We start from the raw sequence: 21,855 nt of genomic DNA, 5'->3' as shown, positions 1-21,855 counted from the left end.
GACGCTATAGGTGGGGCCCCCAGCCCCTTATGTATTATCAACGACCAAAGGGGCGGCAAATTTTTCGACCGCCCCGGGCGCCACAAACAGTTGCTACGCCACTGATCGTGGTGCTTGGTTACACTCGTTACTCGATTGAGTATCGCGGGTGCTCAAGTGCCATTCTCAAGTAGTTTTGGATTAGAGGCATACAGGCAGGATTTATTGCCTTACAGGCCTTCCATAGGTATACTGCTGCTGTAAGCTAAAAACAAAAGTCCTTTTCAAGGCAACATATTTTCTTTTACCTATTAATACCAGAAAATTTGCATGCATAAATTATATACGTAATTTAAAAAAGCACAAGGCGTGGGGTAAGGGACAGAGAAGTTTACGTGCTGCTGATGGTGCACGCAGAGGCCAAAGCCGTTGGCCAAGTGAAACTATGCATGCTTTGGGAACACAACAAACACGATCATCCATGAGACGTAGGTTCCTGTCCCATTTTGCAGAGGGTTGCAGGACACCACTCTTAAAGAGAGATCAGTGCAAACAGGTGGTTGGTTAAATGGCAGATAATGCTTCCAGTATTTCCCAGCACTACCTGTCTTCCACACGGTCCAGTCTCACTAGCCAGGAGTCTGGACCACAGAATCCTCACCCTGATCCTCTTTCCTCCCACCATGGCGAGTCCCAGGAGCAGTAACGGCGTTAGGGGCAGGCAGACCAGGCAGCTGCCTAGGTTCCCCGCTAACCCAGGGGCCCCCGGGTAGCGGCACATTACACATCCGCTATGGGGCCCGTGAGGCGGGGGGGCTTACCTGCCGCTAGTGGCGACTCCCCCCACCGCCGCCACATTGAACTATACCGGTGTCTGCATTAGTATAGAAGTTGAACCAAAGCAAATGCCGAAATTCTTAAGTGGATTCTATCACTGTGAACAAAAAAATCATACACCAATCAGATAGGAGAATGTATGCATATAAGATATGATTAATCAGAAGCTGTAAAGTGCATTTCTACAAGGACAGCTCCATGGTCTACTTCCATATTTTCACCTGCAGTACGATTAGAATATCACAATACTCCGAGCTCCTGCCCCACTGCTAAGCAGTTCAAATGCTTCATTGATTTTTCATTGATTGAATCATTTGATTTTTTCCAGGGCTAGCTTCTTGCTTACTAAATGTTCCAGATTGTTCCTTTTGTTCATATAATCTGTAACCAGTTTTGGGATATCAGAACCCTTGTAGCCTCCAAATATAGATCCTTTCAAGGTACGCCCTGTGACAAGCAAACCTGGATGCAAACAAAGTGTGTCCTTGGGAGATGCCACACCCAACACAACAGCAACACCATTTCCACAGTAAGTACACTGGAGAGCAGTCAGCATGGTTTCAGTGCGTCCTGCACATTCAATGGCAAAATCCACTCCTCCGTTAGTTAGCTCCGTAATGACCTCATGGATGGGTTTATCATAATCCTTTGGGTTTAGGCACTCAGTGGCTCCCAGTTGTAGGGCTTTTGGATACTTATCCTTATGTGAACCTACGCCAATGATTCGTGTAGCGCTTGCATCCTTGCATCCTACAATTGCTGAACAACCAACTCCTCCCAAGCCAAAAACAGCACAACTAGAGCGCTTGGTCACCTTAGCAGTGTTGACAGCTGCACCATATCCAGTAGCAAATCCACAGCCTATAAGACAAACTTCAACAAGGGCACGGGCATCTGGGTCGCCCTCCAAGGGCTGTGGGGTACTCGGTACCGGGCCAGTGTAAGTGGGATAAGTCACAGCAGCTGTGACCCGGTCCGTGGCCCTGGGCGCCCAAATCAATGGTGGTTTGTAATATAGTTTATGTGATAGTTTGTGACGCCACCTGTGGTGTTTGGCAAGCAAGATGGTAAGCCAACGCTGCGTGCAGATCCTCTGGGGCTGATGGTGTGTTGCAGCATAGATGGTGTAGCTCCCCGCAGGTGAAGCTGTAACCCCAGGACAGTGTATAGGCGTAGGCGGTGTGAGGAATGTTGGTAGCCAGATGTAGCGGTGCTGACGGTGTTGGCGCACAAATGAATGGAAGACACCAGGGCTTGCAGTTCCAAAGCTTTACTCACAGTTCATGGTACACACTGGTGCCTGACTCCGGGGTAGAGACTCAATCAACCTCCCGGGCTAGTCAGGATTATCCTCTCCAACACTCCGCCAACATGTACCTTTCCTGAACGACTCCTCTATTGCGCCTTTTAGTGTGAAGAGCTCGAGCACCGTGGTACTCTGAAGTTCCTCCTGTCAGATGTTCCTAACAACTCTACTCGTATGGCAGACAGCTGTAGCCTCTCTTGGGGACTCCCTTCTCCGGAGTCCTGGCTCTCTATTCAGTTGCTGTTGTGCCCCAAGTCTTAGATGGGAGTAGTGCATTTACAGCCAACTACTCCACCGGTGTCTGCTGCAGAACCATAAGTGTCCATACAACCTCGGGGACCGGTCCCTGGCCTTGCGCTGAGAACCTATAGGCAGGGTTCCTCTTCCAACCCACAACTCCTCTCTGTTCTCCTACTCCTTCGTTCCGCACTGTTTCTTCTCTCTCTTATGGAAGCTTAGGTTGCAGTTCTACGTCTTTCTCCTTCTGTTCCTTTTCCGTGCCAGATGGCTCAGGTCACTGAGGCAGCTGCAGCACTCCTTCCTCCATCCCTTCTTCCAGGGATCCCCACTCCTCCCGAGTGGCTCCTTTCCTTCCTTTCTGACCCTCTGTCAGACTGAACCTCCAGACTGATCTGTAATTCTAAACCTTCCCAACCTTTTATATATCTCAACTCCACCCACCTCCCAGCACATCTCGTGTTACGAAGCAAGGACCCACGAAAGGTGCGCTGCTACCCTCTAAGCATGGAGCCGCAATGTGGTCCTGCTGAACTATCCTGTGTGTGGGGTGCAGGTGTTGGAGTGTGGAAAGGAGTTCCCTACTTACCTAGGTGGTGGGGCACTACACCTTAGGAGAAGGTGCAGTACCTCTGTGGCGACTGAGCCTCAGGGGCGCCACACATCCACTTTGGCAGCGCAAATGTCAGACACCACTGTGTATTCAGTAAATGTACTTGTGCATGCGTAATGATTAGTGTTGAGCTATACCACCCGATACTGAAAAATATCGTATCGGAATGGATCGGCCGATCTAAAAAAAAGTATCGGGTATCGCAGATTCCGATCCCGAAGTCCCATTCAAGTCAATGGAACAGAAATATCGGAATTAAAAAAAACCCTTTCTTTCCCTGTAGGTTAATTCTACATGAAGAAAAACAACTAATAATAATGTAGAATGTATTGTGGGAGGTGTAGGAGACATTAAAGCCATAGAGGTTTAGCCCAATCAAATGGAATAGCAGGATTTTTTTTTTTTTTAAAGACGTTCGTAGTTACAAAGATATTGACTATGTTAAAGTCTTTAATTTTTTGTCAGATATGTATGTTTCACTACTTCCATGCTCTTTACCTTCTTTTTTACTTCTCCCACACTTTCTCCTTCATGATCCTCAGCAGCAGCATCTTTTTCATCAACTTCTTCTTCTTTTTCTTCTTTTTTTTCTTCTTTTTCTTTTTTTTTTTTTACATTCTTCATATTCTTCTTATTCAACTATTACTCTTCTTCATATTCTACTTCTTCATCTTCTTCCTATTCTTCTTCATCATATTCTTATTTGTGTCAGGCATTCCTGTAGTTGTTATCTATAAAAGTTTGAAGATTACACCTTCCGTTCAGCCTGTCACAAAAGATTTACAACAGGATTTGTCCACGTTCAGTTTGTCCTGCAGCAGCAGGCCTTTTCCAGGGGCACCACGAGGAGGAACGGACACACCCCTGTTGTGAGTTCATTTTCCCCTTCACCGTCGCTGTCTGATGAACTCCCTCTTCTGGTGAAGGAAGGTAGTGAGGCTGATTACCAAACACCTGATCTGGTAGATGATGACTGGGTAACAGGAAATTCTGACTGGATATAAGGCAGCCGACGCCCTTCTGAGTCGCTGGTGATTTCTCTGCTGGATTCTTGGAGACCAGTCTGATTCCTGCTTCCCAAAGATAAATTTTTGCTCTGCTATTGAACTTATTAGTTTTGTTTTGTTTACCTTGTTTTTTGGAGTTCAGCCATCCCCGGTCGGGGGTGTGCTGAGTTCCATTTTTGTCTCTTGGCTCTGTCTTCAGAATTTACCTGAGTGCTGATATAGCGACTTCAGGGCCTGTTTTTCCTATCAGACGGTTGGGACATTTTTTGGTAGGGTTTTTTACGGATTGCAGACAGCAGCTTTTCTATCCTGTCCTTTTTAGTTAGCTTGGGCCCCATCTTTTGCTCAACCTATCTTTCTATCTGTGTTAGTGTTTTCATCTTGCTTCACCGTCATTATTTGTTGGGGCTGCCTATTGCTTTGGGGTCTGCTCTGGGGCAGTTTAGATTTCCCCTTTCTTTCTTTAGGCCTATTTAGTTCTCTGGCTGTGATCGAGGGGTCTAGGGCATCGTAGGAACCCCCCACGGCTACTGTTAGTTGTTGTGGATAGGATCAGGGGTCTGCAATCTGATAGCTACCAACCTCTCCGGTTTTTCTGGACTTAGCTTGTATTTTTGTTTTTTCCTCCTTCGGTGACTCATTCATAACAGAATTACCAGCCATACCGCAGATCCTAGGGTACTCAATAGCAGGAAAGAATTGTAAAAAAAAAAAGAGAGTTTGTCAGAATGTTTTTTTTTTTTTTTTGTGTATATTTCTTCCTCTATGTCTCTGAGGCCGTAGGGGGAATTTTTTTTTTTCTTTCTCAATGGAGATGAAGCAATTGTCTGATCGTGTGGAGCAGCTCACTGCTGAAGTGCGGGGAATTTCCGCCTATCTTGCTCATTCTCATGCTGCTGAACCAAAGAACCCTACTCCTGATGTGTTTTTGGGGATCGGTCTAAATTTTTGAATTTTAAGAATAATTGTAAATTATTTTTTGCCTTGAAGCCTAACTCGTCGGGGAGCTCCACGCAGCAGGTTAAAATTGTCATCTCTTTGCTGCGCGGCGATCCCCAGGATTTCTTTGAAACCTGATGATCCTATTCTTACTAATGTGGACGCATTTTTTCAAGCCTTGGGGTTGTTGTATGATGAACCTAATGCTATTGATCAGGCTGAAAAGGCCCTGTTGGCATTGAGCCAGGGTCGGGATTCTGCAGAGTTGTACTGTCAAAAATTCCAAAAGTGGGCGGTCCTTACTACCTGGAATGATGGTGCCTTGGCAGCTCTCTTTCGGAAGCGTTTGTCAGAAACCGTAAAAGATACTATGGTGGTCTCTTGGCTCTGTCTTCAGAATTTACCTGAGTGCTGATATAGCGACTTCAGGGCCTGTTTTTCCTATCAGACGGTTGGGACATTTTTTGGTAGGGTTTTTGGTAGGGTTTTTTACGGATTGCAGACAGCAGCTTTTCTATCCTGTCCTTTTTAGTTAGCTTAGGCCCCATCGTTTGCTCAACCTATCTTTCTATCTGTGTTAGTGTTTTCATCTTGCTTCACCGTCATTATTTGTTGGGGGCTGCCTATTGCTTTGGGGTCTGCTCTGGGGCAGTTTAGATTTTACCTTTCTTTCTTTAGGCCTATTTTGTACTCCGGCTGTGATCGAGGGGTCTAGGGCATCGTAGGAACCCCCCACGGCTACTGTTAGTTGTTGTGGATAGGATCAGGGGTCTGCAATCCGATAGCTACCAACCTCTCCAGTTTTTCTGGACTTAGCTTGTATTTTTGTTTTTTCCTCCTTCGGTGACTCTTTCATAACACACCCCCATACACTGCTTAGTCTTCTTCTGCTAATAAATTTGATAATATCCTTTGCTCAGATTTTTAGTCTTATGCTTAATGTTCTTCTGCTTTTGTTTTTTATGCTTCTTGGTCTTCTGTCTCTTGTTGTTCTGCATCTTGGTGGTTGTCTTCCTGTTCTTTGTCCTCTTGGTCATCTTAATCAGGGTCATCTTTTAGGTATTCTTCTGTGTGGTCTTCAGGGTATTTGTCTTCAGGGTCATTTTCATGGAGATCCAGAGTGAGAATCAAAAACCATTTCCACAAGCTTGAACTTGGAAAAGTAGCAGAAGTTACAAGAAGGCTGAGGAACTGTCGAGAACCAGCTGACGGTACTGGAACCCGGAGTGGCAGCAGAATGAACAAGAGCCAATGGCGCAACCATGGACCAGCTGACTGTGCTGGAACACAGTTACTAAGCAGGAGGTACCTGTGCTCCAAAGCACTACCAAGGACCAGCAGACGTTGCTGGAACTCGGATACCAAGAAGGAGGCACCTAGGCCAAAGGCACTGCCGAAAACCAGCTGACGGTGCTGGAACCCGGATGGGTAGCAGAAGGAACAAGAGCCAATGGGACAACCGTGGAACAGCTGACGGTGCTGGAACACCGTTACTAAGCAGGAGGTACCTGTGCTCCAAAGCACTACCAAGGACCAGCAGACGTTGCTGGAACTCGGATACCGACAAGGAGGCACCTAGGCCAAAGGCTCTGCCGGGAACCAGCTGACGTTGCTGGAACCCGGATGGGTAGCAGAAGGTACCCATGATTAACAAAGTTTTGCATCCGCGAGCAGGCCGCAGTTACCGAAACCCACAGTCCTACAGGGGGTGCTTGTCCTATTGGCACTATGGAACCAGCCTTTTTTACCAGAACCCGCAGCCCAAATAGGAAGCACCGAAACTGCAGGCACCATAGACTCGGCTAACCCTACCGCAACACGACAGGACAACGTATCGGTGGCAAAGTGACGTTGACACTACCCGGAAACAGCAGGCGTGCTGTAACAAGGCTGGGCAGGAGGGAGTACCCGTGCCAAAGACAATGCCGAGAACCAGCTGACGGTGCTGGAACCCGGATGGGTAGCAGAAGCTACAATACTCAATGGAACTACCGAGAACCAGCTGACGGTGCTGGAACCAGGAGGGGCAGCAGAAGGAACAAGAGCCAATGGCCCAACCGTGGACGAGCTGACGGTGCTGGAACACGGTTTCTAAGCAGGAGTTACATGTGCTAAAAAGCACTACCAAGATCCAGCAGACGTTGCTGGAACTCGGATACCGACAAGGAGGCAACAAAGCCAAAGGCTCTGCCGGGAACCAGCAGACAGTGCTGAAACCCGGATTGGTAGCAGAAGGTACCCATGATCAACAAAGTTGCAAGGCCGCGAGCAGGACGCAGTTTCCGAAACCCACAGTCCAACAGGGGGTGCTTGTCCTATTGGCACTACAGAACCAGCCTTTATTACCAGAACCCGCAGCCCACATAGAAAGCACCAAAACTGCAGGCACCATAGACTCGGCAAACCCGACCGTAACACGACAGGACAACGTATCGGTGGCAAAGTTACGTTGACACTACCCGGAAACAGGCGTGCTGGAACCAGGCTGGGCAGGAGGGAGTACCCGTGCCAAAGACACTGCCGAGAACCAGCTGACGGTGCTGGAACCCGGATGGGTAGCAGAAGCTACAAGAGTCAATGGAACTACCGAGAACCAGCTGACGGTGCTGGAACCCAGAGGGGCAGCAGAAGGAACAAGAGCCAATGGCACAACCGTGTACCAGCTGACAGTGCTGGAACACGGTTTCTAAGCTGGAGTTACCTGTGCTGAAAAGCAATACCAAGAACCAGCAGACGTTGCTGGAACTCGGATACCGACAAGGAGGCATCAATGCCAAAGGCTCTGCCGGGAACCAGCAGACGGTGCTGGAACCCGGATGGGTAGCAGAAGGTACCCATGATCAACAAAGTTGCAAGGCCGCGAGCAGAACGCAGTTTCCGAAACCCACAGTCCAACAGGGGGTGCTTGTCCTATTGGCACTACAGAACCAGCCTTTATTACCAGAACCCGCAGCCCACATAGAAAGCACCAAAACTGCAGGCACCATAGACTCGGCAAACCCGACCGCAACACGACAGGACAACGTATCGGTGGCAAAGTTACATTGACACTACCCGGAAACAGGCGTGCTGGAACCAGGCTGGGCAGGAGGGAGTACCCGTGCCAAAGACTCTGCCGAGAACCAGCTGACGGTGCTGGAATCGGGATGAGTAGCAGAAGCTACAAGAGTCAATGGAACTACCGAGAACCAGCTGACGGTGCTGGAACTCAGAGGGGCAGCAGAAGGAACAAGAGCCAATGGCACAACCGTGGACCAGCTGACGGTGCTGGAACACGGTTTCTAAGCAGGAGGTACCTGTGCTAAAAAGCACTACCAAGGACCAGCAGACGTTGCTGGAACTCGGATACCAAGAAGGAGGCACCTAGGCCAAAGGCTCTGCCGGGAACCAGCTGACGGTGCTGGAACCAGCCTGAGCAGGAGGGAGTACCCGTGCCAAAGACACTTCTGAGCTGCAACTGGCGATGTTGGAGCCATGGGGTCAATCATGCAGCAGGCTGAGGCCTACTTCGAGCTAGTTTTATATTGGTTGTACACAACTACTGATTTTAACCGGGCTCTACTTGGGCCTCTGGTTCTACTGTCTCTAGTATTTCCCCTGGCCTACAACCCCGCCAGTCGCCGCTCTGAAGTGGCGTGTGCACAATCCACACTTGTTCCTGTGTGACTGGGGCTCAGTCACGTCAGTTGATCCACTGATGTGTGTCCGGCAAGGTCTCCTGCTCTGTCCACATTCCGACTACTAGTAATGGGAATGGGGACAGAGCGGCAGACATTGCCGGACACACATCAGTGAATCAACTGACGTGCCTGAGCCACAGTAACACAGGAACAAGTGTGGATTGTGCACACGCCACTTCAGAGCAGCGACTGGCGGGGTTGGAGGCCAGGGGAAATACTAGAGACAGTAGAGCCAGAGGCCTAAGTGGAGCACGGTGGAAAATCAGTAGTAGTGTGATTTTGGAGGCAGCAGGAGACTTTGCCATCCACATAGCAGGGGAACAGCAGGCGTTACTGAACCCCACAGACACAGGAGCGAGTGTTTGAATCTGTGCGGACAGCACTTCCAAGCTACAACTGGCTGTGTTGTAGCCCAGGATCAATGCTCCGAGCAGGCTGAGGCCTACTTGGAGCGAGGAGAAAATGCGTTGCAGTGTGAGTTTGGAGGCAGCAGGAGACATTGCCATTCACACAGCAGGGGAACAGCTGGCATTACTGAACCCCACTAACACAGGAGCTAGTGTGTTTTGCTCTGTGAAGACGGCACTTCTGAACACCAACTGGCGTTGTAGGAGCACAGGATGAGGCATGGAGCAGGCTGAGGTCTGATGTTGTTGGCATGTGGATGGAGCAGGAGACTTTGCCGTCTACACAGCAGGGGAACAGCTGGCATTACTGAACCCCACTAACACAGGAGCTAGTGTGTTTTGCTCTGTGAAGACGGCACTTCTGAACACCAACTGGCGTTGTTGGAGCACAGGATGAGGCATGGAGCAGGCTGAGGTCTGATGTTGTTGGCATGTGGATGGAGCAGGAGACTTTGCCGTCTACACAGCAGGGGAACAGCTGGCATTACTGAATCCCACTAACACAGGAGCTAGTGTGTTTTGTTCTGTGAAGACGGCACTTCTGAACACCAACTGGCGTTGTTGGAGCCCAGGATGAAGCATGGAGCAGGCTGAGGCCAACTTGCAGCACGTTTTATAGAGGTTGTAGACTACTACTGATTGTAACCGTGCTCCACTTAGGTCTCAGGCTCCACTGTCTCTAGTATTTCCCCTGGCCTCCAACCCCACCAGTGACAGCTCTGAAGTGGCGTCTGCACAATCCACACTTGTTCCTGTGTTACTTGGGCTCAGTCCTGTCAGTTGATCCCCTGATGTGTGTCCGGCAAGGTCTCCTGCTCTGTCCTCATTCATACTACTAGTAATGGGAATGTGGACAGACCAGGAGACCTTGCCGGACACACATCAGGGGATCAACTGACGTGACTGAGCCCCAGTAACTCAGGAAGAAGTGTGGATTGTGCAGACGCCACTTCAGAGCAGCAACTGGCGGGGTTGGAGGCCAGGGGAAATACTAGAGACAGTGGAGCCAGAGGCCTAAGTGAAGCACGGTTAAAAATCAGTAGTAGTTTGAATGTGGATGGAGCAGGAGACTTTGCAGTCCACACAGCAGGGGAGCAGCTGGCATTACTGAACCCCAATAACACAGGAGCTAGTGTTTTTCTCTGTGCAGACGACACATCTGAGCGACAACTGGCTGTGTTGAAGCCCAGGGATTATAGTTCAGGTGGTAGAAACATGAACACAACAGGAGACCTGGATACAGTTGCCAACCAATTATTTAGTCGGGAAGAGGACTGGCAAATTCTGGGGAGATCCAGGCCTTGTTCATTTTCAGAAAAGTAAGCCGGTCAACGTTATCGGAAGAAAGTCGCGTGCGACGGTCTGTTAGTACACCACCTGCGGCACTAAAGACGCGTTCCGATAATACACTGGCAGCAGGGCAAGCCAGCACCTCCAATGCATACTGGCTAAGCTCTGGCCATGTATCCAGCTTAGAGACCCAAAACTTGAAGGGGGAAGAGCCATCTGGGAGTACACTCACAGGGCAAGACATGTAGTCTGTCACCATCTGATGGAAACGTTGCCTCCTGCTGACTGGAGCCGTCAGTGATGGTGTAGACAATTGTGGCGGACACACAAAACTTTGCCACATTTGGGCCATAGTGGTCTTGCCTTGTGCTGAGGCGCTGCCTCTGCTCCCTCTTTGTGCCGAGTTTCCTCCACTGGCTCGACGCACAGAGGTGCTTTGTAAAGCACTAGCACCACTGCTGTCGGGTGGAATGGAAAACATGATGGACTGCACCAGTGTGTCTTGGTACTCCCGCAGTTTACACTCCCGGTTCAACGTTGGTGTGAGGGTTTGCAAGTTGTCCCGGTAGCGAGGATCTAGGAGGGTGTACACCCAATAATCAGCCGTATAGAGAATGTGGGCGATGCGACGGTCGTTTCTCAGGCACTGCAGCATGAAGTCAACCATGTGCTGAAGACTCCCAACTGCCAAAGAACCGCTGTCCCCTGCTTGAGGCGTGATCTCTGCCTGCTCTGCATCACCCCACCCTCGCTGTACATACTGACTAGAGCTTTGTGTACCTCCCTCCTCTGGAGAGATGTCTTCCTCCTCCATCGACTCCTCCTCATCCGCCTCACAAAGTGTCCCCTGCCTAGGCCTTTGTGAGGAAGCACGTAGCGCAGACTGTCCAGTAGCAGATGGCATTTGGGACTCCTCATCCTCCACCTCTTCCAAAACCTCATCCCTTAGTGCTTGCAGTGTTTTTTGAAGCAGACAGATAAGGGGGACAGTCATGCTGACTAGTGCATCATCTGCACTCGCCATCCGCGTGGAATCATCGAAGGCACGCAAAACGAGGCAGATGTCCTTCATAGAGGCCCAGTCAGTGGTGCTGAAGTGTGACCGGCGCACAGTGCGACTTGTTTGCGCCTGATGCAGCTGGTACTCTATGACTGCTGCTCACACAACCGCTCCAACATATGTAACGTAGAATTCCACCTGGTGGGTAAGTCACATATGATGCGATGTTCCGGAAGGCGTAATCGGCGCTGCAGAGCAGCAAGGCGCGACCTTGCCGTGCTGGAACGCTGCAAGTGAGCGCACTCTATGCGGACCTTGTGCAGCAGTGCATCAAGATCCGGATAGTCGCTCAGAAAGCTCTGCACGACCAAGTTGAGCACATGTGCCAGACATGGGATGTGAGTGAGGTTGCAAAGGCCAAGAGCTGCCACCAGATTTCGGCCATTGTCACACACTACCAAGTCCGGCTGGAGATTCGCTGGCAGAAACCACACGTCGCTCTCCTGCTTGATGGCATTCCAGAGCTCCTGCGCTGTGTGGCTTCGATTCCCCAAAGAAATTAATTTCAGTACGGCCTGTTGACGTTTGGCGACGGCTGTGGTCATATCAGTCATAACAGGCTCCTGCTGCGCTGTTTCAGAGGAACTTGAGTAGGAGGAGGAGTCAATGTGTACAGACTGGATTCCTGCAATCCATGGAGTTGGCAGAACACGTACAGCGCCACTCTCCAGATCTGTACCCGGCTCAGCAACATTGACCCAATGGGCAGTGAGGGAAAGGTATCGTGTCCCTGTCCATGGTTACTGGTCCACGCATCGGTGGTCAGGTGGACCTTGCTACTGACGGCGTTTAGTAGCGCATATTTTATGTTTGCCTCCACATGTTTCTGCAGGGCAGGGACGGCTCGCCTGCTGAAATAAAAGCGGCTGGGCACGGTGTATTGTGGGACCGCCAATGCCATGAAGTCCCGGAAGGTGTCAGTCTCCACCAGCCTGAATGACAGCATTTCAAGTGCCAGTAGTTTGGCAATGCCAGCATTCATAGCCTGTGCTCGGGGATGGTTTGCCGAGTATGGTCACCTTTCTCCCATGCCTGTGCTACCGATGGCTGTCGAGTGGCCTGGGAGTGTGAGGATGACTTGGAATGTGGTGCTGTGGGTGGAATGTCACAGGGTCTCCGGACAACAGTGCCAGAGGTTCTTCCTTGGCGATCCTGTGAGGAAGCCGAACCAGCTGTGTGTGAGCTGGAGGAAGAGGCCCCAACACGAGCTGAAGAGGTGGTAGGTGGTGCTGTACGTTGGCCTACGTCTTCAGTGTGTCTGTGTAACTCCACCTCGTGCTTGGTCCGCACATGTTTCCACATATTAGTGGTATTGAGGTTGCTGACATTTTTCCCTCTTTTGACTCTCTGATGACACAGCTTGCATTTGACAAAGCAAATGTCATCTGCAACTGTGTCAAAAAAGGACCACGCACTGCAAGTCTTGGGAGCGCCCGTTTTGCCTTTTGAAAGTGGAATGCTCCTAACGTGTGCCGAAGTGGAGGCTACAGGCAACCAAGTCTGCCCCTCTCCCTCTCCCTCCGGTTTTGGCCGTTCGGGGAATCTCTTCCTCAGAGTTGCTCCCACCACCTTCCTGTTCCTCACGCCATGATGGGTCAAGGACCTCATCATCTACACTCCCCTCTTCAAACACCTGCTTCTCCTGGGTTGTCTCGCCAGCACCGTACGCAACAGAAAGTGGCAACTGTGTCTCGTCATCATCTGATGCGTACTGAGGTGTGCTGACCATAGGCACTGACCCACCCGCCTCTTCAGATTCAGAGGGACAAAGAAGTTGCGCATCACTGCATACTCCCTCTTCTTCACAATCTGGAATGCTGCTTGGCTGGCCCCCTCTTTCCAAACCAACAGATTCCAAGAACAGAAGTAGAGACTGTGATGGCTCCTGTCCAGTGCTCTCTGACTGCCTGGGCACTTTGGCAGGTGGTGAAGAGACAGATGGTTGCTCTTCGGTGCTCTGGCCCTGAGAGGATGTGGAAGTAATTGAAGTCGATGCGTTAGCTGGCATCCATCCCACAACGGCTTCAATTTGTTCCTCCCGCAGCAGTGGGGTACGTTGAGGTCCTACAAAGCTGCGCATAAAGGACTGTTGCCTGCTAAAACTGGGGGATGCTGACTCACTGGTGCCAACAGCAGGCACAGACTCTCCACGTCCTCTCCCTGCAGAATCCCCACGTCCTCTCCCTGCAGAATCCCCACGTCCTCTCCCTGCTGAAACTCCACGCCCACGTGCCTTACTCCCTGCCTTCTTCATCTTGCTAGACTGAGAAAGATAGGCAGAAAAGTACAAAGGGGGGCCTTAGTGTGCTTATTCCTGAACAGCTGGTTACAGGTATAAGAAACACTAATTTTATGAAGTGTGTGTATCGACTACACTTTAATGGGAGCTAATGTGGCCTACACAACTTTCAACTGTAGTGTTTGGTGAACTTTGCTGTTTTTTTGGGGGGGAAAAAAAACTAAAATGATGTGATCAAAGATTTGAAAGTGAGAGTATCACCAACTTTCTGGAGCTATTACAATGCAGGCAGGTAACCTACAATGCAAAAGATGAGGCTCCAAAAAATTTGGGTAATACTAATCTGGCTGCAGCTGAAGGGCACAAGCCAGAAAAAAGGCTTCTCTACTCCTATATAGTGTTTGCAACCAACCAATGTAGATGGATATGGATGGATGCACACTAATAGGAGAAGAAAAAATGAGCTGCAATTAAAGAAAAATATGTGCGAGGCAGTGACGCACGCTGAGCAGCCTACAACCAGACGTAGCTGCCGGACACACTACTCAGCGTGAGCTGCACTCACACACAGTCAGAGACCTCTCAGACAGCCGTGAACAGTGCAGCTAAGTGGGCACTAGCACTGACAGGCTGCAGAAAGGCTCCGCTGTGTACTCCTAGAGTGTTTGCAACCACCATATATGGATACGGATGGATGCACACTAATAGGAGAAAAAATGAGCTGCAATAAAAGAAAAATGTGTGAGGCAGTGACACGCTGAGCAGCCTACAACCAGACGTAGCTGCAGGACACACTACTCAGCGTGAGCTGCACTCACACACAGTCAGAGACCTCTCAGACAGCCGTGAATAGTGCAGCTAAGTGGGCACTAGCACTGAAAGGCTGCAGAAAGGCTCCGCTGTCTACTACTAGTGTTTGCAACCAACGTATATTGATACGGATGGAAGCACACTAGATAGAATTTTTTAAAAATAAGCAGCTCAAAAAGAAAAATATGTATGAGGCAGCAGTGAGGCACGCTGGGCGGCCTACAACCAGACGTGGCTGCAGGACCCACTCCACAGCGTGAGCTGCACTCACACAGCCCTTGCAGACAGCTGTGAACACTGCTGCTAGGGAAAAGAAAGCTACAGTGGTGGTTTATGTAGCCTGGGTAAAGCACAATATTGTTTTGAGAATCGCTATTTCTAACTGTCCCTCACAGTCTTCAACAGCAGCCTGTCCCTAACTGAATTCACAGCCGAGTGACCAGAAATGGCGGCGGCTTTTATAGTGCATCATGACATCATTTCAGCAGCCAATCACAGCCATGCCAATAGTTTACATGCCTAACAGGATGTGCCCACACTTCTGAGGATTCCCATTGGCTGAATCAAAGCGAGCGGGCTGATAGCATTATGGGAACTTCCCATTCCGTTATCCGATACGAAAAAAGTATCGGAAGTCAGTATCGGAATTCCGATACAGCTAATATCGGCCGATACCCGATACTTGCGGTATCGGAAAGCTCAACACTAGTAATGATAAATCGCTTTCCCTTTACAGGTAAATCTGCTTGCACCATCATCCATCAGTCCTGATTGAGCTCCAAATGCAAACTCTAATTTTTTGCAGATGTTACTGTGTGGGCCATCGCAAGCTCTGCACGATTTCTTTTGACTTCATGAGCAAACAAGCAACACCATTTCCACAGTAAGTACACTGGAGAGCAGTCAGCATGGTTTCAGTGCGTCCTGCACATTCAACGGCAAAATCCACTCCTCCATTAGTTAGCTCAGTAATGACCTCATGAATGGGTTTATCGTAAACCTTTGGGTTTAGGCACTCAGTGGCTCCCAGTTGTAAGGCTTTTGGATACTTATCCTTATGTGAACCTACTCCAATGATTCGTGTAGCGCTTGCATCCTTGCATCCTACAATTGCTGAAAAACCAACTCCTCCCAAGCCAAAAACAGCACAACTAGAGCGCTTGGTCACCTTAGCAGTGTTGACAGCTGCACCATATCCAGTAGAAAATCCACAGCCTATAAGACAAACTTCAACAAGGGCACGGGCATCCACTTTGGCAACGTAAATGTCAGACACCACAGTGTATTCAGTGAATGTACTTGTGCATGCGTAATGATAAATCGCTTTGCCTTTACAGGTAAATCTGCTTGTACCATCATCCATCAGTCCTGATTGAGCTCCAAATGCAAACTCTAATTTTTTGCAGATGTTACTGTGTTGGCCATCGCAAGCTCTGCATGATTTATTCTGACTTCATGAGCCTTTGGAGGAGCTACTTCAATATCTTCAATGCTGAGGGGCTTGCATGGTTCCCAGGCAATAGCGGCCTTGCATTTAATAGCCTTTCCTGCGGTGCTCATGGTGGTTCCGGTTCAAAGCAATGATGGAGGAGAGAGCGTCAGCTGATGCCTCCTCTCCCATCATTCCCCTCTGCCTCTGACACTGCGGGTGTGTGATGACGTCATCGCGCACTCACTGTGTGCCAGGCAGTGCAGCCGTTGAGACAGGAGCCCCCTGAGGAAGCGACGAAATATCAAGCGAAACGTGCGTTGGGGAACGTGGTCACAGCACGAGCAGTCATTATGGGTAATTAACCTCTTCACTCTTTACTTAGTCATGTAGCGGTCTTTGCATACGTAATGTATACATAAATATATTTATTGTTGATACTGTGGTAATTGCAGGTACGCAGGATGCAGTGACGAGTCGCGAGACAATTTGGTGCTTTCTATAATAACTTTTATAAGACTAGAGGGAACTTTCCTCAGTCACGGCTTGATCACCAAAAGCGGTAATGGAGCGCCGACACCAGGGCCTAGCGGGGTACTCGGTATCGGGCCCGTTGATCTCAATGGGAGTGTCACGGAAGCTGTGACCCGGTCCGTGGCCCTGGGGCTCCATGGCAAAAAAGGGGGTGAATGAACAATGAAATAAAGTTTATGAATAGTTTGTGACGCCACCTGTGGTGTTCGGCAAGTGAGGTGTTAGACCGACGCTGCATGCAGATCCTCTGGGACTGGTGGTGGGTTGCAGCCAAGATGGTGAAGCTCCCCACAGGTGGAGCCGTAGTCCCAGGGCAGTGTAGATGTAGCAATGGAGGAGAGGCACAGGCGGTGTAGAGGCCGTTGCCCAGATGTAGCTTTGCAGGGTGTAGTGATGCGGGAATAAGTGGAGGACACCAGGGCATGTAGTTCCAAAGCTTTACTCACAGTCTGCAGTTCACACAGATGCCTGCCTCCGTGCTGTGTCCTCCGGGTCCTGGGCTCAGTCAACCTCCAGGCAAGATAGGATGCTCCCTTCGAACACTCCGCCAACATGTACCTTTCTGAATGTCTCCTCTATAGCGCCTTTTACTGAAGTACTCCTAGTACTGAGTTACACTGGAGTGCCTCCTGACAGATGTTCCCAAGAACTCTACTTGTACAGCAGACAGCTGTAGCCTGCTTCGGGGACGCCTTACTCCTGAGTCCCAGCTCACTATCCAAGTTGCTGTTGTGCCCCCAAGTCTTAGATGGGAGTAGCTCACTACTCCACCGGTGTCTGCTGCAGAGCCTTCAGTATCCATACAACCTCGGGGACCGGGCCCCGGCCTTGCGTTTAGAACTTCTAGGCAGGGTTCTTCTCTAACCAACGTCCTCTCTGTTCCATTTTTCTCCTTCATTCTGTACTAATCCCTCTCTCTCATAGAAGGTCAGGTTTCAGTCCAATGTCTTTCTCCTTCTTTCCTTTCCTGTGCCAGCTGGCTCAGATCACTGAGGCAGCTGCAGCACTCCTTCCTCCATCCCTCTTCCAGGAATCCTCACTCTTCTCCGAGTGACTCTCTCTCTCACTGACTGACTGACTAACTAACTCTTCCTGCTCTTTATGTAGTCTAAACTCCACCCGCCTCCCAGCACGTTTCGTGTTCCAAGCAGGGAACCACCAAAGGTGCTCTGCTACCCTCTAAGCAAGGAGCCGCAATGTGGCTTTGCTGAACTACCATGTTGTGTGGGATGCGAGTGTTGCAGCGTGGTCAGGAGTTCTCACCTTACCTGGATGGTGGGGCACCACACCTCAGGAGGAGGTGCAGTACCTCTGTGGCGACTGAAGCCTCCGGGGTGCCACAGTAACACGGGTTGCCCTCGCAGGGGCTCTAAAACAAGCAAACACAAACGGGTAGAACACGACTACTTCCGGCAATAGCCGGTCACTATAGGGCCGCGGTATGGCTGACTACGGGTCCGTAAATATATAGTCAACTTAGCCGTCCAGGCGTCCCTCGCCATTCGGGATGGTGGTCTTTCGGCGTAGTAGTCGCTGGGCCCAGTTGCTGAGGCGTTGGCGTAGTCTTCGCACGCTCCAGCGCTCTGATGACACTGGAGCCCCACAGGCCCCGGCTGAGTCCTTGGACGGATGGGCCGCAGTTCCCAGACTGGGGCAAGTGGCAGCGATGTAGGGTGGCGAATCACAGACCACCCACGCAGCTAACAGCTGCGACGGGGAGTCCACGGCCAGCAGAGGCTCGGCCCCTGCTGCGAACCGCTGCGGGACAGTGGTGGCCGGCGGCGGCACTGTACTTGCCGCGAACACTGGTGAGAGCAGGGCGACTGCGGGTGGCGGGTAACAGGTCGCTGCCGCGGGGTGGAGCGAGATGGCAGCGGCCGCGGGCGACCGCGGGTAGGCTGCATCCGCGGGCTGGAGCGGGGCAGCAAATCTCGGATGATCGCCCTGCCACCGTCCCTCTGGAGTCCTCAGTCGGCATCTTCCCTGGCACTGGTAGGTCGCTCTATCTTGCAGTCGCTCCCACAGTCGCCTGCTGCCTCTGTCACAGTCTGCTCACTCATCGTCCCGGGGATTCCCCGCCTCCTTTATATTGTTCCCTCCTCCAGCCCATCTGTCTGTCACAACAGCTTGTCCTCGAACTCTGTGCCCCGGGGACAGTTTCCCCCGGAACCCAGATGACGGCTCCCTTGGTTCCGGTCCGGATACTCGACGGGGGCCATTCCTCCCACACTACCATGGTGATGTTTATGATTTAGGGGCACTTGTTCAGCATACCATTGCACTGCATGGTTGGCTATATGAGCCTCCTGATACTGAGTGAATCAGCTGCCTGATGTTTACATTAACTCTTTCTATTACTATTGGTTTGACATAGGTTATTTTTTGCTCTGTCCTGCTATCATGTTCTGCTCATAGTCTGTGGCCATCAGTCTTGTGAATCATGTGTATTCATACATACTAATTGACATATGATATATTTTATTGTACATTTTACTATTTATGTAATTGATGAACTTCTGTATTAATAAATACTTATTTTTCGTTGTATATGGTAAACTCATTTTTTTCTCTGTATTTTCTGATATGTATCTGAGTTTATATACATGAAATTTTCTTGACTTTGTGCTGGTACTTTTTATGTTTATGTAGGAGCCAGACGGAAGCAGTGCATGGCACGAGGAGAGGTGAAAATTGTGGAGTTTTTTAATATATCAGTGAGTTCTGGACTGTGGGGCCATTCTCGGGGGGGGGGGGGGGGGATGTGGACTGTGTTATATATTATGTGGGCTGTGTTATATTCTATGTGGCTGTGTTATATACTATGTGGGCTGTGTTATATTCTATGTGGGCTGTGTTATATACTATGTGGACTGTGTTATATACTATGTGGCTGTATTATATACTATGTGGGCTGTGTTATATATTATGTGGGCTGTGTTATATTCTATGTGGCTGTGTTATATACTATGTGGCCTGTGTTATATTCTATGTGGGCTGTGTTATATACTATGTGGACTGTGTTATTTACTATGTGGGCTGTGTTATTTACTATGTGGGCTGTGTTATATACTATGTGGACTGTGTTATTTACTATGTGGGCTGTGTTATATATTATGTGGCCTGTGTTATATACTATGTGGCTGTGTTATATTCTATGTGGCTGTGTTATATACTATGTGGGCTGTGTTATATATTATGTGGCCTGTGTTATATATTATGTGGCTGTGTTATATACTATGTGGCTGTGTTATATACTATGTGGCTGTGTTATATACTATGTGGCCTGTGTTATATACTATGTGGCCTGTGTTATATACTATGTGGCCTGTGTTATTTATTATGTGGCCTGTGTTATATACTATGTGGCTGTGTTATATACTATGTGGCTGTGTTATATACCATGTGGTTGTGTTATATTCTATGTGGGCTGTGTTATATTCTATGTGGCTGTGTTATATACTATGTGGCTGTGTTATATACTATTTGGCTGTGTTATATACTATGTGGACTGTGTTATTTACTATGTGGACTGTGTTATATATTATGTGGCCTGTGTTATATACTATGTGGCTGTGTTATATACCATGTGGCTGTGTTATATTCTATGTGGCTGTGTTATATACTATTTGGCTGTGTTATATACTATGTGGACTGTGTTATTTACTATGTGGACTGTGTTATATATTATGTGGCCTGTGTTACATACCATGTGGCTGTGTTATATACTATGTGGCTGTGTTATATACTATGTGGCTGTGTTATATACTATTTGGCTGTGTTATATACTATGTGGACTGTGTTATTTACTATGTGGACTGTGTTATATATTATGTGGCCTGTGTTATATACTATGTGGCTGTGTTATATACCATGTGGCTGTGTTCTATTCTATGTGGCTGTGTTATATACTATGTGGACTGTGTTATTTACTATGTGGGCTGTGTTATTTACTATGTGGGCTGTGTTATTTACTATGTGGGCTGTGTTATATACTATATGGCTGTGTTATATACTATGTGGACTGTGTTATTTACTATGTGGGCTGTGTTATTTACTATGTGGGCTGTGTTATATACTATGTGGACTGTGTTATTTACTATGTGGGCTGTGTTATATATTATGTGGCCTGTGTTATATACTATGTGGCTGTGTTATATTCTATGTGGCTGTGTTATATACTATGTGGGCTGTGTTATATATTATGTGGCCTGTGTTATATATTATGTGGCTGTGTTATATACTATGTGGCTGTGTTATATACTATGTGGCTGTGTTATATACTATGTGGGCTGTGTTATATACTATGTGGCCTGTGTTATATACTATGTGGCCTGTGTTATATACTATGTGGCCTGTGTTATTTATTATGTGGCCTGTGCTATATACTATGTGGCTGTGTTATATACTATGTGGCTGTGTTATATACCATGTGGTTGTGTTATATTCTATGTGGGCTGTGTTATATTCTATGTGGCTGTGTTATATACTATGTGGCTGTGTTATATACTATTTGGCTGTGTTATATACTATGTGGACTGTGTTATTTACTATGTGGACTGTGTTATATATTATGTGGCCTGTGTTATATACTATGTGGCTGTGTTATATACCATGTGGCTGTGTTATATTCTATGTGGCTGTGTTATATACTTTGTGGCTGTGTTATATACTATGTGGGCTGTGTTATATACTATGTGGGCTGTGTTATATACTATGTGGCTGTGTTATATACTATGTGGCTGTGTTATATACTATGTGGCTGTGTTATATACTATGTGGCTGTGTTATATACTATGTGGGAAGTGTTACATATTATGTGGACTGTGTTATATACTATGTGGACTGTGTTATATACTATGTCGGCTGTGTTACATACTATGTGGACTGTGTTATATACTATGTGGACTGTGTTATATACTATGTGGGCTGTGTTATATACTATGTGGCCTGTGTTATATACTATGTGGGCTGTGTTATTTACTATGTGGACTGTGTTATATACTATGTTGGCTGTGTTATATACTATGTGGCCTGTGTTATATACTATGTGGCCTGTGTTATATACTATGTGGCTGTGTTATACACTATACTATGTGGCTGTGTTATATACTATGTGGGCTGTGTTTTATACTATGTGGCTGTGTTGTATACTATGTGGGCTGTGTTATATACTATGTGGACTGTGTTATATACTATGTTGGCTGTGTTATATACTATGTGGCCTGTGTTATATACTATGTGGCCTGTGTTATATACTATGTGGGGCTGTGTTATACACTATACTATGTGGCTGTGTTATATACTATGTGGGCTGTGTTTTATACTATGTGGCTGTGTTGTATACTATGTGGGCTGTGTTATATACCAGGGTTTCCCAACTCCAGTCCTCAAGGCACACCAATAGATCATGTTTTCAGGATTTCCTTAGTATTGCTCAGGTGATAATTGCTTCACCTGTGCAATACAAAGGAAATCCTGAAAACATGAT

At 48.4% G+C, this 21,855-nt stretch overlaps 1 protein-coding gene across 1 annotated transcript; it reads right to left on the bottom strand.

Moving 5' to 3' along the window:
• Positions 1-1,126: 1,126 nt before the first annotated feature.
• On the bottom strand, positions 1,127-15,796 carry LOC141088340 (NADP-dependent alcohol dehydrogenase-like). The gene is made up of 2 exons (XM_073574384.1): positions 15,629-15,796; positions 1,127-1,689 (listed from the first exon to the last, which is right to left on the bottom strand). Exons 1-2 carry the CDS (start codon positions 15,765-15,767, stop codon positions 1,127-1,129), a joined length of 702 nt encoding a protein of 233 aa, XP_073430485.1. The 5' UTR covers positions 15,768-15,796.
• Between the last annotated feature and the right edge of the window lie 6,059 nt (positions 15,797-21,855).

This window comes from Dendrobates tinctorius, unplaced genomic scaffold (genome assembly GCF_039654945.1).
Source record: "Dendrobates tinctorius isolate UK_male_01 unplaced genomic scaffold, ASM3965494v1 ptg000038l, whole genome shotgun sequence".
NCBI lineage: Eukaryota > Metazoa > Chordata > Amphibia > Anura > Dendrobatidae > Dendrobates > Dendrobates tinctorius.
Note: the sequence above shows the minus strand (reverse complement) of the source record. Positions and strands in the feature narration are given on the sequence as shown.

Bases quoted from the DNA above. Each gene is read 5' to 3' on its own strand.
- LOC141088340 (XM_073574384.1), bottom strand. From the start codon at position 15,767: ATGGATGATGGTACAAGCAGATTTACCTGTAAAGGCAAAGCGATTTAT. The intron at 1,690-15,628 runs GTCTTATAGGCT...CCCTTGTTGAAG, and splicing joins CCGTGCCCTTGTTGAAGTTT to TTTGTCTTATAGGCTGTGGA.